Source organism: Alosa pseudoharengus, unplaced genomic scaffold (genome assembly GCF_046254945.1).
Source record: "Alosa pseudoharengus isolate Yale_2024_CS ecotype anadromous, Long Island Sound unplaced genomic scaffold, YU_APseudo_1.1 YU_APseudo_1.1_scf_21, whole genome shotgun sequence".
In the NCBI taxonomy this organism is placed as follows: domain Eukaryota; kingdom Metazoa; phylum Chordata; class Actinopteri; order Clupeiformes; family Clupeidae; genus Alosa; species Alosa pseudoharengus.
The window spans coordinates 26,151,925-26,168,220 of NW_027468674.1; the positions used below are offsets into that span (position 1 = coordinate 26,151,925).

Consider the following 16,296-nt stretch of genomic DNA (forward strand, 5'->3'; position numbering starts at 1 on the left):
GCTGTTGGGGAGGGCAGCGAAGCAAGGGGAGGCGGTGGACTGTGTCTCGCAGAGGCCAGAGTAGACAGCAAGGTGGGGAACAGGGGCAGTGAACCGACACAGCTGGGGGATTAAGAAGGGAAAGACATGCTTCAGTATACAGTGATTCATCAGTTCATTCAGTATACAGGGTTCATCATTGTATTCATTGAAGGAAATAGTTATCACCTCACCCTAGCCTATCAGTGTTTCATGAAGTTCTATATAGCTTATAATGCTGAGCTCTACCAAGACACCTCTTGCTATTTTTTGTTTTGGAAAATATAAAGATGTTAGGGGGTGATTGTGGGAGAAACTTACCAGATGGCAATGATGAGGACAAGGATAGTAATGAAATTATTCAATAAAAAACAACAGAGTGAGTATGTAATGAAAAACAAAATCCCTGAACAACAGACATGTTAGATATTAATGATTTTATTGCATGGATGGTGACACACCAGGAAAAAAGCATGAGAAGTAATGACAAGACTAAAACACATTGCATGCAAAGCTATGTAGCAGACAAAATGAAGGACTTAAAGACTGAAAATGGGAGGTTGTACAGCACAGCATAGAATCTGGTGAGATTAAGGGCTGTCACTTACCCCATGCAAGCTACACTGTCTGAGATTTAGGCTCACAGACACAGAACTATGCAGTGAGTTGTTACAGATGTAGTCTTTAGGTCCTGCTGTGGAGCCACTCGTTGGTGCAACACTTGCCTACTGTATGTCACGGTGCAACAATGAGACTACAGTTAGCTACATTTGTACATGAAAGATAGCACAGTCAGTTTTGCATGGGTTTGCAGAGATGTCAATGGAAGGTGTATCTTCAATTGAGATAGTAACAGCCCTGATAGGGTCAAAACATACACTGACCACAGGACCACGGTGACCCGCATGACACATCATCACAGCACAACAAGAACAAGACTCTAGTGATGTTGCCAAAGAAAAACACATGGGGGCAGGACTCTTTGTATGTCTTTAGTCTTTGAGAGTTTGAACAGCCTTATTCATTAAAGATGAAGGTCCAAAAAGAAAACCTTTTTGATGACAATATAAGTAAACAAACTGAGCCTCTGTGAAATGGAACAAACGCGACCTTCAAGAACAGAGGAAAACACTTAGCAGAATAAGATGGTATGAGCTGCAGACAAAACTGTGAAAGTTCTCAGGCGGTGTGACAGCAACTCCTTTGTGCTTCATTGGAATAACAATCATTGACGACTAATGCTGAAGCTCACAGCTGATCAAATTCGAGTCTGAAATTAAAGCTGTTCCGTGTGGCTGAGACTTACTACACCAAACTATTGCTATTTCAGCCAAACCAAGAGAGACCACAATTTAGCAGTGTTACATCTTAAAATCTCAATTCCTTCTCAAAGGAACGTCTTTATAAATAGCATGTAAAGTGCAAAATGCAAACTCGATCTTTAAAAAGCCTTAGGAACAATTTTTCTCTGAGGACAGCCATCCCTAGGGATGAACTCTGCAGTAAGAACTCGCTCTGCCCTACAGCGGCATCGTAAGCCAAAGCGTTTATTTTAGCTTTGCCATTTTCTCTCTCGGTCTGCACTGTGTATACACGCAGCCCGGGCTGGCTGCCTATTTCTTCTGCAACTTGCTCATGACCTGTGTCATGTCCACAGGGCCGCTGGCCGCCAGCTTGGCCTTCTGCTCCTCCTCCAGCTGGCGGACAATGATGGGACTCAGGCTCGGGCGGCGCTTCCGAGCATTCTGTTCCAGCTGGGACGGACTGAGGGAGGACGAGAGAGGGACAGGTTAAAGAAAGAGAGCGAGAGAGAGAGAGAGAAAGAGAAAGAGAGAAAGGGGTGGGGGTGAGAAGAGAGTTGAAGAGAGAGAGAGAGAGAGAGAGAGACAGCAGGATAGGGGTAAAAGACAGAGAGTCAACATCTGACAACATCAGAAGACTGAAGTACAAGAAGAGTGAAGTCTTAGAGACTCCTCAGTGGCCTCAAGGCATTTGATGAGGCCCTGTATTCCAACTCACGAGAAATTGTGTGGTCCTGGGTCGATGGCTTTCGTCTGGATGTCCTTGTACACTGGGGATTTGATGTATCGGCCATACTTATCCTTCAAACAGACAACAAAACTTATAAGATATTAAAATTAAAGACACAGAGCTATAAACAGAATCCCTGTCCCCTATGCTTGTCTCTTGCTTTATTTTATTTTATTTTATAAAACCTAAGACACAATACACAATTCATAAAACCTAAGACACAATACAAATATAAAGCACAAATAGCATGTTAACATGTATAATCTATAAACATTATATCTCAGTCCACTGATATATACCTCTACTGAGAGTCATATCATTCCAAACCTTAGCACAATGTCTCAACCTGTTTTCTCCATTGGGAGATAGACACCATGTTAGTGAACATGTGAGCACCTTTTTCATCAGCATGTAGATGTGTGTTTGAGCGGCGTCCAGCACAAAGCGATGAGGGTGTTTCAGACCCCTCACGGTGACCTCCATGGTCTTCCCGTCAATGTTGATCCAACGAGGCGCACCACGGGCCAGAAATGTCCTGCAGTTGAAACAAGATGAGAATTAAGAGAATCACACACACACACACACACACACACACACACACACACACACACACACACACACACACAGAGAGGGGGGGGGGGGTGAGCTCAGAATAAAGGTTCAGTGATGCAAACAAACATTGGTTCTTCTCTTAAACTTTCATGTGACCCTTGAAATTGCAAATAAGGACACAATAGGTATTGTAAGTACTTTTCCAGCTAGGGGGAAAACCCATTTAAACTGTAAAAAGAAACTGTGCAAACATGAAGACTTAAGTGCAGATGGAATATTAAACAGGGCATGAATGGAAGCACTTACTACATAACTCACAATTATGGCTTCATTAGTGGACTACAAACAAGTGTGTCTAGCTGCATAATTAAGGGACTGCTATTGTCAGGCTTACTTGTAGATCTGCTGGGCTTTTTCATGGATTGTTGCAGCTGTGCCCCACTTCACATCCTCACAGGCCTCCCAGAAAGCCAGGTTCTCACCTTGTCACGCCAGATAAACAACATTCATTGACACATACACGGCAGCAACAATAAAAGCTGATCCTCTTATTGATGTGGATTGGCATTGCTTGGTCATTTTTTAGCATGTGCATGATGTTTGTGTGTCCCACACACCACGTTTCGACATAGGTTTTGTCTTGTATCTATTAGTCCCTTGACCTTATAGTGAATAAACGAATGAACTGAGGGCATAGGCAGGCAGATTAATCTTACATAAAATTAATTATGCATTTGTTTATTGTCTTTTCAGGGACCACATTAGGGGACAGTCTTTTTATTATACACAATATCAAGTGCTCCAGCATTTTAAATGTAATCCTGATCTGCCATGAAAATCAAACGTCCAATGGTTCTCAGTGACTGTAAGCATGTAAAAAACAGAGTTGATTACACAACTGAACTTGTGATGAGGAGTTGTGATGCACTTTCCAGTACTTACTGCTGAATTCCTTCTTCAAGAAGAGGCGGAAACCATCCCGCCCTAGAGGATCACTCAGCAGCTCTCCAAAGCTGAAGGTCCAACGCTCCACTCTCATTCTAGTGGGGTGGTCCACACTTACAGTGTACAACACACACACACACACACACACACACACACAAACACACAAACACACACACACACACACAAACACAATCATATATTTACTGCTTTACACCACAGCATTCATATACATGTTTATCCAACATTTTATCTCTATAAATTAACTAAGCATTAACTAAACACATTCACCAAAAATTATCCCCAAGAGGACAGTAAATACTTGAACTATTGAAATACTCCTCCTAATAATTCCTATAAGTTCATGAGTCATAGGTTCCAGGAAATATCTCTGCAATGGGAGGGCAGACTATAAATGCATGTACATTCCTTCATGCATCGAAGTCTGCAATGATCAACAGAAGTTGTGAGTACAGTTATATAGTGTGTTCATGTGCTCTGTCTTAAAGGTGCAGTCAGTGACTGTACGAAATGTCAAACTTTTAACAACCGCTAGCTGCCCATTCCTTGTTTGCAATGTAAAAAATCAGCCTATGCTCTGAAAACTGGGAACAAACAAAGTGGGGGCAGCCTGTCCCCCAAACAAAAACGGATCTTCTCTGGGAATACTGAAGGTAGGGGTTCACTACCTCTATGGCATGTTTCGTTTGGTCTGGTTAAAATATAATGTATGTTGTTTTGGACAAAAGCATCTGCTAATAAATTTAAACACAAACAAACGCGACTTCCTGCATAATTGCTGACTAAACCTTTAACATATTCAACTTACTAAGGCATGTTGATATCCCAGTAGGTGGCATCATCAGTTAACCATGGGTTGCTGGGAAGAACTGGGGCGAAAAAGGGGTCGTGCGACTTGAAGGTCGTCATATATTTGACAATGCTGTAGAATGGAAGGATTTCTCAGGCTGAGATAATGGCCTTTTTTAGGCGAACATCATGTATTGAATCTCCAACATGGATTAAATAACTACTTATTGGAAATGTCTGTTTTCAGTTAGACGTGAAGTGAATTATGTAGATATAACAAACATACGCTCCAAGAGACACAGATGACTTCACCCTTGGTCTCATGATGCACTGCTCAGTGAAAATAATCTACAGAGAAAAAAAAACAGGATCTATATTTGGGCAAAGTTATATCACACGAAAGGTTCCAATGAGAATGTTTATGTAACTGTCCCATTGAGTTATTATGGGCATATTGGGCGACTCATCATTCAACAACGACTTACAATTCTTCTGAAGAAGTCTGGAGTCTTTGTCTGAAAAAATGGTGCAGAGCAATAATCAATATCTGGCTGAACCACAAGAGTACACAAATGGGTTTTCAATCTGTATAGTGTTCAGACAATGTGGAATAACGGAGACACATGAGTTGGCCAGATTCAGCGATTCATGCCCTAGACTATATTTGTTATGTGCTTTGATATCATTTTTGATACAGTCATTTTTCACTGAATTAGGACAGGACTGATGGGCAAGAGAGTTCATTTGTATGTGTGTGATTTCAGAGGAAAATATGAATATGAGTAAGATTTGTCTTCTGTGGATAAGCACATAAAAGTCGAGGAACAACATCTGCAAGACAAAAAAAGACAAAAAAGACAGAGACCGAAGTGTTAAAATCAGTAAATCAGTACATCACTACAGCACATGATCAGTACATCACCCTCAACTGGAAACATATAAACGCATTTAATCATATTTCTTTAAGTGACTGCATCTACTGTATGTAATACAGTCAATGGGATATGTGAGAATAATGTTACTTAATAGAAACTAATAGAATAGAAATAGAAACTACTACTCTGGAAATAAACACTTATGCTTAAAACTATCATTATATAATACATTTTACCTTAAGATAAACCTTTTTGCACACCCAGATGTGTCTAATGACCTGGATAATTAAGGCCCATATCCAATGACAGTGGGGCCGCTGATAGACAAAGATGTCAGAATATTATCATACATTATTAAACATGGGCCTCTAGACTAAATCTGTTTTATCATAGTTCGTATTAAGGTTTCATACAGCAGTGGGATGGAAGTATGGAGTGAGCTGCCATGTTCACCTAATGAAAGATAATGCCAATCCTATTAGGCGAGGATCACATCAGCCAGCAGCAAGCGGAAGCGGCAAACGTAACGCAACGCTCAGACCATAATAAGTTTTATCTCGTTCCTAAGCAACACAAACGGTTTGTCAATTGAATACACTCGCATTGCGATTTGAAAGTTACACCAAGTTCAACGCTCAGCTTCCCCACCTTAAAGAAATTTACAGATGTAAAACCCAACCAACACAACATTTATTTTCTATTAGAATTGCTCTGATTATCTCTAAGTTTTTTCATTGACTTGTGTTGATTCCTGTGTTGCTTACTTGTACCTATAAACATTTCTGACCTTCCATAAAGGTCTCCCTCCTGTGGTGCATAGATCCACAGGAACATGTGACTTTATGGTGCAACAAAAGAAATAGGAACTGACTGAGCAGCAAACCTCAATACACGAGGCTTATTCTAGTCTTGGTACACACATGCAGCTGACTCAATTACTGACTAAATTCAAAGATGTTTATATTTTCTTCTTGTGACGTATAAAATTTAGGTCACCTACATTGCATTCAGATTTGTCAAGCATATCCATGTGCGTTAATTATGTGCTTTTAACCTACTTGCATTTTAAAAAGGCATTTTCTTCAAACAAGAATCTTGATTTATGAATGATATAGTCACAACCAACATCCCAGCAATGCCTGGAGATAGCAGATACTTTAGGAAGATTTTTCAAAGTTGTTGAACAATATAATTACTTACATTATGCCAACACTTCTCAACACACAAGCCAACACATCTGAGAATTTGCATATAAAATATCTCCACTTTCATCTGAGCGGAGCAAAGTGGAGTCTCTTAAAATCCTGTATGTATGTTTATTGCCTCCCCAAGTTTCAAAACTCCCCCTGAAGATCTTGCTATCATGAGATCTAGTAAGCATGAGATCTTGTTAGCATGAGATCTAGTAAGCATGTCTTGTCCTTATTACTGACCTTTTACCTCCTTTTGGTTGGGGTCAACAAGACGTAGTAATCCAAGGTCCATGGCACTGACTGTCCCTGGCTGTAGAAACACACTGTGTTAATTTCAAGAATGACCATTTAAAAAACAGAGCGCACAAGAAAGTTGTGTGTGCAAACCAGAAACTTAGTTTCTTTTGTGCAACAAAAACGGTCTAGAGCTCACCACAAACTTTTAGGTGTGCATGTGAAGCTTTCTAATGCACTCAAGAAACATTTCTTCTCCCTTATTGGCTCCGTAATTTTTTTATTATTCTCAGACCTCAGAACTTGTATTGAACTTCATCATGCTGTGGTATGATGCAGGTGCTCATCCATGGATCTCATTCATGCACCTTATAGCTCAGGACTTCCATCAATAGCCAATGTCTCAAGATCAAGATCAAGAACATGTCACTGTCGCTCAGGACTTCCATCAATAGCCAATGTCTCAAGATCAAGATCAAGAACATGTCACTGTCGCTTTAATGATATTCAAGAAGCCGTGGTTGCTTAGTCCAGTCCCGAATAATGCATACTGAAATACTAATCAGACATGTACTGTGAACTGGTAAATATGTATGGGTTAACAGAACTTGTGTTGCACCGAAAAACATGGGCTTCTTCCGTTTGCAAAACGATCAGGCAACTGCAGATCAGACCAGATTTAGTGGGTGCATTCACAATGCACTGCAAAGTGTGAATTTAAACAGTTTTCAGTTGGATGACTTCTGACTCATTGCTTAATCAAGTGCAGTTAACAGAAACGCTGTTTTCTTGTTGACTGTGACTTACTGGTGGTCGATGTACGACCCAGTAGGCTCTCTCCTGGCAGTCAAACACCACCCGATCTGGCTTCTTCCTCTCTTTCCCTGCCCTGTGCATGGACAGACGACACACACACACACACACACACACACACACACACACACACACACACACACACACACACACATGCACACGGAACATGATTAGCATCAACATGATAATCATCATGCAATATTACACACATCATCACCCATAGAGCACCTCAAACTATAAGTAATTCAAAGGCTGTAGAGGGGACATGACATTTTCTGTAAAAGCTGACACATGGATATCAAAGGCATACATGAATATGACTGCACCATTTATGATGATATCCACTTCACAGATTATATTGGGGCACATTTATATAGCATAATGCAGTAAAAAGCATATGGATATGACCGAATAGAATATGAAATGTGGTAATAACAGTGTTTTGTATGGTTATCTGTGTAAATAAAGAAACTGAAATTCCAACACACTAACCTGTACTGTTCTTTGGCCTGCATTACAATGAAATCCCACTTGTGGTTCAGCCATTTGTGGAGGTTATTATATTGCTCCTGCAGGACAAAACATAAAAGTTTTAATTCGCACGGTCCAGTGGAGGCATCTTTATCGCAGTGGATTAAAGGAGGACTTTGTATAAAAATGTAGAGAGAAAATAATTAAATGTTTCTGCCCAAAGTCTTAGTGTCTAACTGAAACAAAAATAGGTCCATAAATCACAACTCTACCTGTTCATACAGATCAAGAACTCCTTTCTTCCGGATATTTCTTTTTGCCAAGTAGATTGCTGAAACATGTAATAACAAAAGTAAGTAAGTACAACCAGGCTATGCCAAAAGAATGTCATGAATGACTATGAAGCATGTTTTAAAAAGGTTATTTACAGGACTACCTATATGTTTCAAAGTGAGAAATGATCTGTGTCGTGGGAGGGATTCTTACCGTAGTCTGTGTCCTCAACAGGCCACTGCTGGACAGGCCAGAAATATGGAGTCTAAGAGGAAGAGAGACCAATCACATGCTCAAATGATACATCACTTTGATACACCATTAAAGGAAAATTCCGGTATTTAGCACTTCGAGTCCCTTTTCTGGTTTGTTTTGGATGAACTAGAGTGGTGGACACTGAAATTTTGACGATTGGTTCTGTCTCGACTTGTTTTGAATCGCCTTTGACTACTCAGAGTGGCTGCCAACAGGCATACTGTAGGCTACTCAAACATGTCCTTAAACAACACTTAACGTTCGTTTCAAAACTGTGCAACTCACTGAGTGGTTAGTGGTGTTCGTTGATTATTAAAAGCAAATATATCGGTGCAATGTATGATTTCCAGCCGTCTTATTTGCTATTGTGGAACTATTTATTCAGACACCTCACAACCACTCAATATTTGAACCTGAAGCATAGACGGTGGCACAGTAATATCAATGTGCAATGAGTCTTCCAACAGAAATCAATAGGATTTTACAAAATGCCAAATAAAACACGACAGAAACTGTATTTCGCTACGCTACTTGTTTTGAAACATCAACGAACACCACTAACCACTCGGTGAGTTGCACAGTTTTGAAAACGCACGTTAAGGGTTGTTTTAGGACATGTTTGAGTAGCCTACAGTATGCCTGTTGGCAGCCACTCTGAGTAGTCAAAGGCGATTCAAAACGAGTCAGAAAGGTCGAGACAGGCCAATCGTCAAAATTTCGGTGTCCACCACTCTAGTTCATCCAAAACAAACCAGAAAAGGGACTTAAAGTGCTAAATACTGGAATTTTCCTTTAAGACCAATCACATACTCAAATGATCATCATTTTGATACACCATTACCTGCACAAACAGTGTGTAGTATATCTCTGATAACACAAAATTACATCCAATGGAGATGTGCAGCAGCATATTTCAATATAAAAATGTACCTCAAAATGACACTATTCACCTCAACATATATTGCACAATAATTCATATTTTGATACAATATGTCGGTGGCAGTTTAGAGGACAAAATGTAAGTGGAGGTTTAGAAGCAGCAGAAAACACAGCAAAACATTTTCCAATGAAAGTATCAGTAGCCAGAGTGTTTTCAGATGGCAAGGCAGTTTATTTGTGCATTTTGTTGACTTCACTGCACACGTGAAAGCTAGGAAGTACTCATAGGAAAATGAGTGTGTGTGTGTGTGTGTGTGTGTGTGTGTGTGTGTGTGTGTGTGTGTGTGTGTGTGTGTGTGTGTGTGTGTGTGTGTGTGTGTGTGTGTGCATGTGCATGTGTATGTGTCTAAAAATGGCACCTGAAATCGGTAGAGAGAGGCATCTGGTTTGAGAACAAGTCGTTTGTGGTCCCGTAGAGGGTAGATGAAGCCAAAGGCCACCATCATGGTGCCAATGGCGCAAGCCTCTAGAGAAGAAGATCCAAAACACATCCATTTATCAGCCAGACTTTTGCTCTATCCATCTCACAGAATGCATGGTGGAAAAGCCTTTCTTGTCTGCAGACTCAACTTACCAGGGATCTCTACATTAAAGCGTTTGGCGATCCATGCGGCAACGTCTTCGCCTGTATGAAAAAGAAGGAGATTGCTGTTTAATGGAGGCAAATGAGGCACTGATACAGCATGCCAATCAACATGAATGTCACAGCATAATCATCAGTCCACCCCAGGTGCACATAGAGAGAGAGAGAGAGAGAGAGAGAGAGAGAGTGTGTGTGTGTGTGTGTGTGTGTGTGTGTGTGTGTGTGTGTGTGTGTGTGTGTGTGTTTATGTGTCTGTGTGTCTGTGTGTGTGTGTGTGTGTGTGTGTGTGTGTGACAGTGTGTGTGTAGCAGAAAGCTGATCACCCACTGATTTGAGAGCTGATTGGCAGAGTACTTATAGAATTCAAGGAGACAAAAAGATGATTATAAATACATATGGAGGATGAAGAGACATTGGAGAAAGAAAAGACAAACTACACATTGTAGGTTGTGTCATAGGCTTGCACTGAAGGATTTTCACAGAACCTTCCTAGCAAAGTTCTAGCCCTGTGAAAATAATGTGTTGGACGTTGAACTACAGCACTCTGCATGCTCAAGTTACGCTTAAGAATGAACAAAAATAAGGAAGTTGTTCCAAATAAAATACCTCAAATACATATGCATACTATTTATTTTCCAGTTCTGATTTACTTCTTGACACAAATCTGAATTGCATTGTACTGGTACCTTTGAACAGTTTTATTCAAATGAAGAAATATTTTGATTCAGAAATATTCCTCCTATTGAAATTTGTATGTTTTTAACAATATCTATATGTGTTCTATTGCTGAGACTGGTGACGATTTAAAGTGGCTTATAATGAAAGTGATGTATGCCCTGTGGCAGATTATTGCTGTACAGAGAAGACCTGGCTGCAGCTGCTTATTATAGAAAATAGAGCGTCAAGATTATCTCCAAGCTGTTCCATGCAAAGCTTAGTTCAGTATCAAGCCGTCTCCCTCCAAAGAAAGCAATTGATTAGATCTTCTGTCAAGGAGTTGATACCATATACCAATGGTAGGGAGCATTACTACTATTACTTTCATTATCAGGTAAACATGATAGCTTTTGGAATGTTTTCCATAGTAAAGATACAGTGGATCCATTAAATACTATGTATATTCACAAAATCTAATTTAATTTTACTACCTTCCAAAGAATTTGATTAATCTTTTTTGTACAAGGGTGCAGGTTGCTCCCTACAAATGCAACCATACATATGTTCAAATCCATAATCATTCATGGCTGTTTATCTCTCAGTGACACCTGTACGAAAGCATCAATGAAAACGACTGAGAGACCTTTCAGCCACCCTACTGCAATAAAAACCAATTAGCTAAAGAATTGTGCTTATTCTCAGGGGGTCCGTGTCTTTGGGGATCAGTCTTAATTGGGGCCAAATGGCTGGGACTCAATGTGAATGACACAGGGAGGGAGTCATCACTGAAAAGGGTGGGCGGTGAACGTTGACCCGTTAAACTCTCATCTCCTCCAACTTCAAATAAATCCGTCATTAAAATGAAATGAACGCAATTGCACGCAACTTCAAACGCTGGCCCAGCATCAGTGCAGACACACACAACTCATGCATGGGGCAAAGTAAACAGTCAACATGCGGCTTCCCATCCTGATTTGCACAACTGAGAGGCACAATGTTTTCAACTCACTGAGTGTTCTAGTTTACTACCCTCAGTACTGCCAAATAATACATAATAATGAAGCACAAACTATGGCGTAATAAGGGACCAAGTCAAGAACACTTCAATAAAACAGTCTTAAGATAATGAAAATTACCAGTAATTTATGGAAACTAAATTGAACAGCCTCTCTGCCAGAAAGCACTTACTAATACACCGTGCACTGAAGCTACAGTGAGCATTTCTGCAAGTCCCATCATAAATAACAGCAGCAGTGGCCAGCCCCCTGAACGTAAATAATGTCACCAGGAGCCAGAGAGAAAACAGAAGAACAACAGCCACAGAACCTAACAAGAGCAATCTCTCCCCACATTTGTATGAGCTCCAAGGGTCTGAATCACGACGCAAACATTTCCAGCTGTGGTTAACTGTTAGTGAAGCCATGCTCACCAGTATTACAAATAACTTCATGTTCAGAAAGAATCAGAATGTATAGATGATATATCTTTATTATGCAGCTCTTTGAGTTCTAAGAATTCAGGCTAGCAGACTGAATCTATCTTTCACCACAAAGATGAATTTCATGGCGAATCTCCTGCAGGGTATATACTTCCAATCCTATCTCCAATCCTGTGTGGTCTCAGATAAACAGAAATAATAGAATACAAATTGGCTACACAATAGACAACACGAGTGTTTGGTTTGGTTAGACTATTCTAGCAACGCTGCTACCAATAAATTATCATCACACAGAGAACACACCATATATACATGGATGTTATTGTGTTCTTTAAAATAAGCAAGAAACAATGTGATTGAAAAGGACTCTATTTAAAAAAGACCTCTGATGTAGGCCTATGCTTCGTCAGCCCTAATGTCACAAGTGCCCCCTACACCATGCTTATACATGCACTCACAAAGACATACAGACAGACACCACCTCCTCCTTACAACCACACACACACACACACACACACACACACACACACACACACACACACACACACACACACACACACACACACACACACACAAACACACACACACACACACACACACACACACACACACACACACACACAAATAGACACATACCACCTCCTCCCCACAACCGAACAGCCAGGAGGAGGGAGTCAATGCAAGCAGCCGCACAAAGCGTTGTCATGGCAATGAATTCTTCAGTACTAGACCTACATAAGAGGACTTGAGATCCATGAACCTGCCTCATGGAGCCATCGCAGAGTAATCTCACCATCACCACTCCCCACTGCAGCTTGGCTGAGAGCTATGGAAGTGATACTCATGGGAGATATGCAGAGGGACCATTCTTGACATTATGTTGCCGTTTTTGCAACGTTCAGTTGAATTTCTGCCATATGTGACATCTGTTTTATTTTGGTGTCCCTTGCGATGTTATTATTCTATTTTTGTCATTTTGGCTACAAATATCAGAAATGTTAAATTGACATTCAACAGAACCAGGGTCTCCTTACCCGTGAGAGCATGAGGTATTGTGGTGATGACAAGCCTTTGAGTCTGGGACTTCACTCCTGATGTTGGGTCCTGCATTTCCAGCATCAGGGCTTCCACCTGCCATTACAGAAAAAAACAATACAGTACACAGCATTAACTTGATTGAAGGTTGTTGATATTTTACCGGCCAATCAAATTACAACTCTCCCTTCCATGCTCCTGAAGCTGGTTCAATTACGGGTAATAGGAAGAATCATAACTTTTATTCTCATAAACCTCAATCTACCTTGATTCTTCGTTATTGTTTTTGCACACTATCTGTGAATACAGGTTTCTCTAATATTTTTTACGCTGTGTTTCCTAACATCACCTGGACCCACAATACTGTCCTGCTCTGCTCTGCTTTCATACAGTGGGCATCCAACCATTGTCCATGGGCACCTCTCCTGGGAGGACCGTCAGGGAGAGTGACACAGGGTTGAGACGAGCATAAAGCCATCACTCAGCAGAGTGCTTTATAGCCCAGCTTCTCTCCCATGCTGTTTCATGCTTTGCTGTGCTCTGTGCCTCAGCACTTTCAACCATCCCTGCCAAATTGATTTATGACTCCCTTTGGACTGTTTGAAGTGGCGCTCCTTGCCTCTACCAGTGTCTCTGGCTTTTGAAGGCTGTTTGGAGAACCTGCCACCTGTAGCCCAGCTCTGGATCAGAGCGAGCTCTTCTGACGCCAGACCTTTTCGGTCATCACAGAGACAGCTCTGCCCTGTCGGAGGGAGAGAAGAGCCAACGCGAGGCTGTCCGGTGCTGAAAGGTCACCTAGCGCCACGCAGAGCTCTACAGCAGGGAGGACATGAGGGGAGTGATTTAATTGGGCCAAAGAGGCTCACGTTAAAGCTGAGATAATACCTCCCAGCTCATTGTGTCCGACCTTATCCCTGAGTTAGCGTCTATGGCAACATAGGACCAAAACAGATTGTGGCCAGAAAAGTGTTGTCCTTGCTGGTTCAATTAATACTTACATAGCAGCATATTTACACCTCATCAAATATGGAAAAAATATAGATGAATGTCACACTGTGATATTATAGACAAATATAGATGAATGTCAAACTGTGTTCAAGACATGCAATGGCAGGGATATGTTATCTTCAGAGGTGGCTAGAAGTAGTAGTCCAGTAGGCCTATGTGGTCTTGGTCCACTTGATTGACCATTATAAATTCACAGATTCAGAGAATAGAACACATGTTTTGTTTTTCAAAACATTATGCAAGATAATGTTATGCTAAAGATCAGGAAGAAAACTCTCCAGTATCCAGGCATCCCTAACAGTGTGAGGACCAGGTTAAAGGGTTGGCTTTTAAAACCACAATAAAGGCTTTTTAAACTCATCCTTCCTCGTCCTCACCCTGTTTGGAATGCCTGGATTGTTTTTGTTTTCTGATCATGGAATTATTCTTTCCCCTTTACCGAGCACACTTTGGGTATACCTTCACAGAGCTACCAGCCTTATCATATGTTCCAAAGTAGTCTAAGCTCCTTTGAGGGAGCGCTACGTATGGTTTGGAATAAATTGCACCGTTCCGTGTACTAATCTCCACGCAGTGGAAAATCGTGCTTAGAAGTATAAAGTTGCTCAGTAACTGTCTGTAGCCTTCTAATGAATACGCAATAGTAAACATATGACAATATCAAGCAATTCAACAAATATTAAGCAACACAAAACAAATCATGATCCATGTGATTAAGTATGCACGTCTACCATTTATGTCTACGTCGGTGTGTTGATAATAAGCATTAGCAGATGGAAAATGTGTCACCCACCTTCTTCAGGCATGCCACCCGTGGTCGATGCCGCTGTCCATGATCGTGGACATTTTTGATTGTCATTTTGCTCACACACGATTGCCTGTTTGCTAATTGAATTCAATGTGTGTAATTGTAAAAGAAATCCGCAAGAAACCGCAAGGACTCAGGTAGGTCCCAGACGCCTGATACGCAATTACCGTTAGGCATTGACAAACATGCCATGGATAGTCATCACCGCCAATCGCATCTCTCCGTCGGTGAACCTGTCTCAGCAACCTGAAAGGGGCTCAGAGATGCTTACACAATAACGCTGTGATTTCGACAGATGGCAATGTTGAGTTGTCTGAGGATATTCTTAGGGACGTTCCACAAGAAGGATAAAAATGTGACAGCCTTATAGTCTGCCAATTTCTAATGAAAATCGCTCATATAGAAAAATGAATGACACAATAACCAATAAGCAAAGACTCATTGACCGTCCAATTCTAAAATAATTCCCAGTTCCCACTGTTGACAAATATCCACACACAATGATATTACCACCATATTTCAAAATTGTGATGGTGCTTTTTGAGTCTTTGTCAGTGTTATAGATTTACATCAGATGTAGAGCTTTGAGGACTGGCTCTCTTTCAATATCATGTGATCATAGACCTTTCCCTATAGTTTACAACAAGCAACAACTAGGAACATCTATAAAGTGGATCTTTTAAAAACAATAATTCGCTTCTTTTGATACCCTCCAGTGTGTAGGCCTACAGTTTTATGGATAGCTCTTATATGGCATCCTACACCAGCACAAGTTCCAGTCACTGAACTCTGTAGATTTTTTGGGGTAAAGGCTGAGCTGTGGTGGCTTCTCTAGCTAATCTCTAATTAATATCTTCCTCTAATGCTGGGTTTAGGGGTCAACCTCCTCAAGCATGTCGGTGATGCAACTTCCATTTTCTTTGTGTGGGTCCAGCGCAGCAGAATTGGACATAACGAATCACTTGGAATATATTATTTAAATTCCATACAATAATTTAAATGAGTATAGTAAACATATTTGAATAAGTATAGTCCTTATTTATTCAGTTATTTCACAACTGACAGATTTCCCTTGGACAGAGTGATGTCCAGAAAGAGTTTTTTTTCTTTTCATTATTAATTGGTAGCATCAAATTATAATCAGTTATAATCAAATAAGTGGCACTTTTGTACTTTTATTTGTGAATAATGCACCATCTGGAGTGTCAGCTTTGAATTGATTTATTTTTATCTTGGCATAAACATATCAAAAATACTTTTGAAAATCATTACAAATATAGCCTAAATCTTCACAATATGTTACCTTAACTATTTATAATGTGAAAATGGCGATACATTTCAAAAGGGAAAATACTTTTGCA

The 16,296-nt window shown here is 40.5% G+C and overlaps 1 protein-coding gene across 1 annotated transcript; it reads right to left on the bottom strand.

Moving 5' to 3' along the window:
• Positions 1-1,631: 1,631 nt before the first annotated feature.
• Positions 1,632-14,986, bottom strand: rgs9b (regulator of G protein signaling 9b). Its single transcript, XM_076298350.1, has 17 exons — positions 14,921-14,986; positions 13,119-13,215; positions 9,981-10,031; positions 9,766-9,872; positions 8,426-8,477; positions 8,212-8,270; positions 7,961-8,037; positions 7,463-7,544; positions 6,669-6,731; positions 4,839-4,868; positions 4,640-4,701; positions 4,373-4,486; positions 3,544-3,659; positions 2,996-3,083; positions 2,446-2,584; positions 2,038-2,120; positions 1,632-1,782 (listed from the first exon to the last, which is right to left on the bottom strand). The coding sequence occupies exons 1-17, from the start codon at positions 14,984-14,986 to the stop codon at positions 1,632-1,634; spliced, it is 1,437 nt and encodes a 478-aa protein (XP_076154465.1).
• Between the last annotated feature and the right edge of the window lie 1,310 nt (positions 14,987-16,296).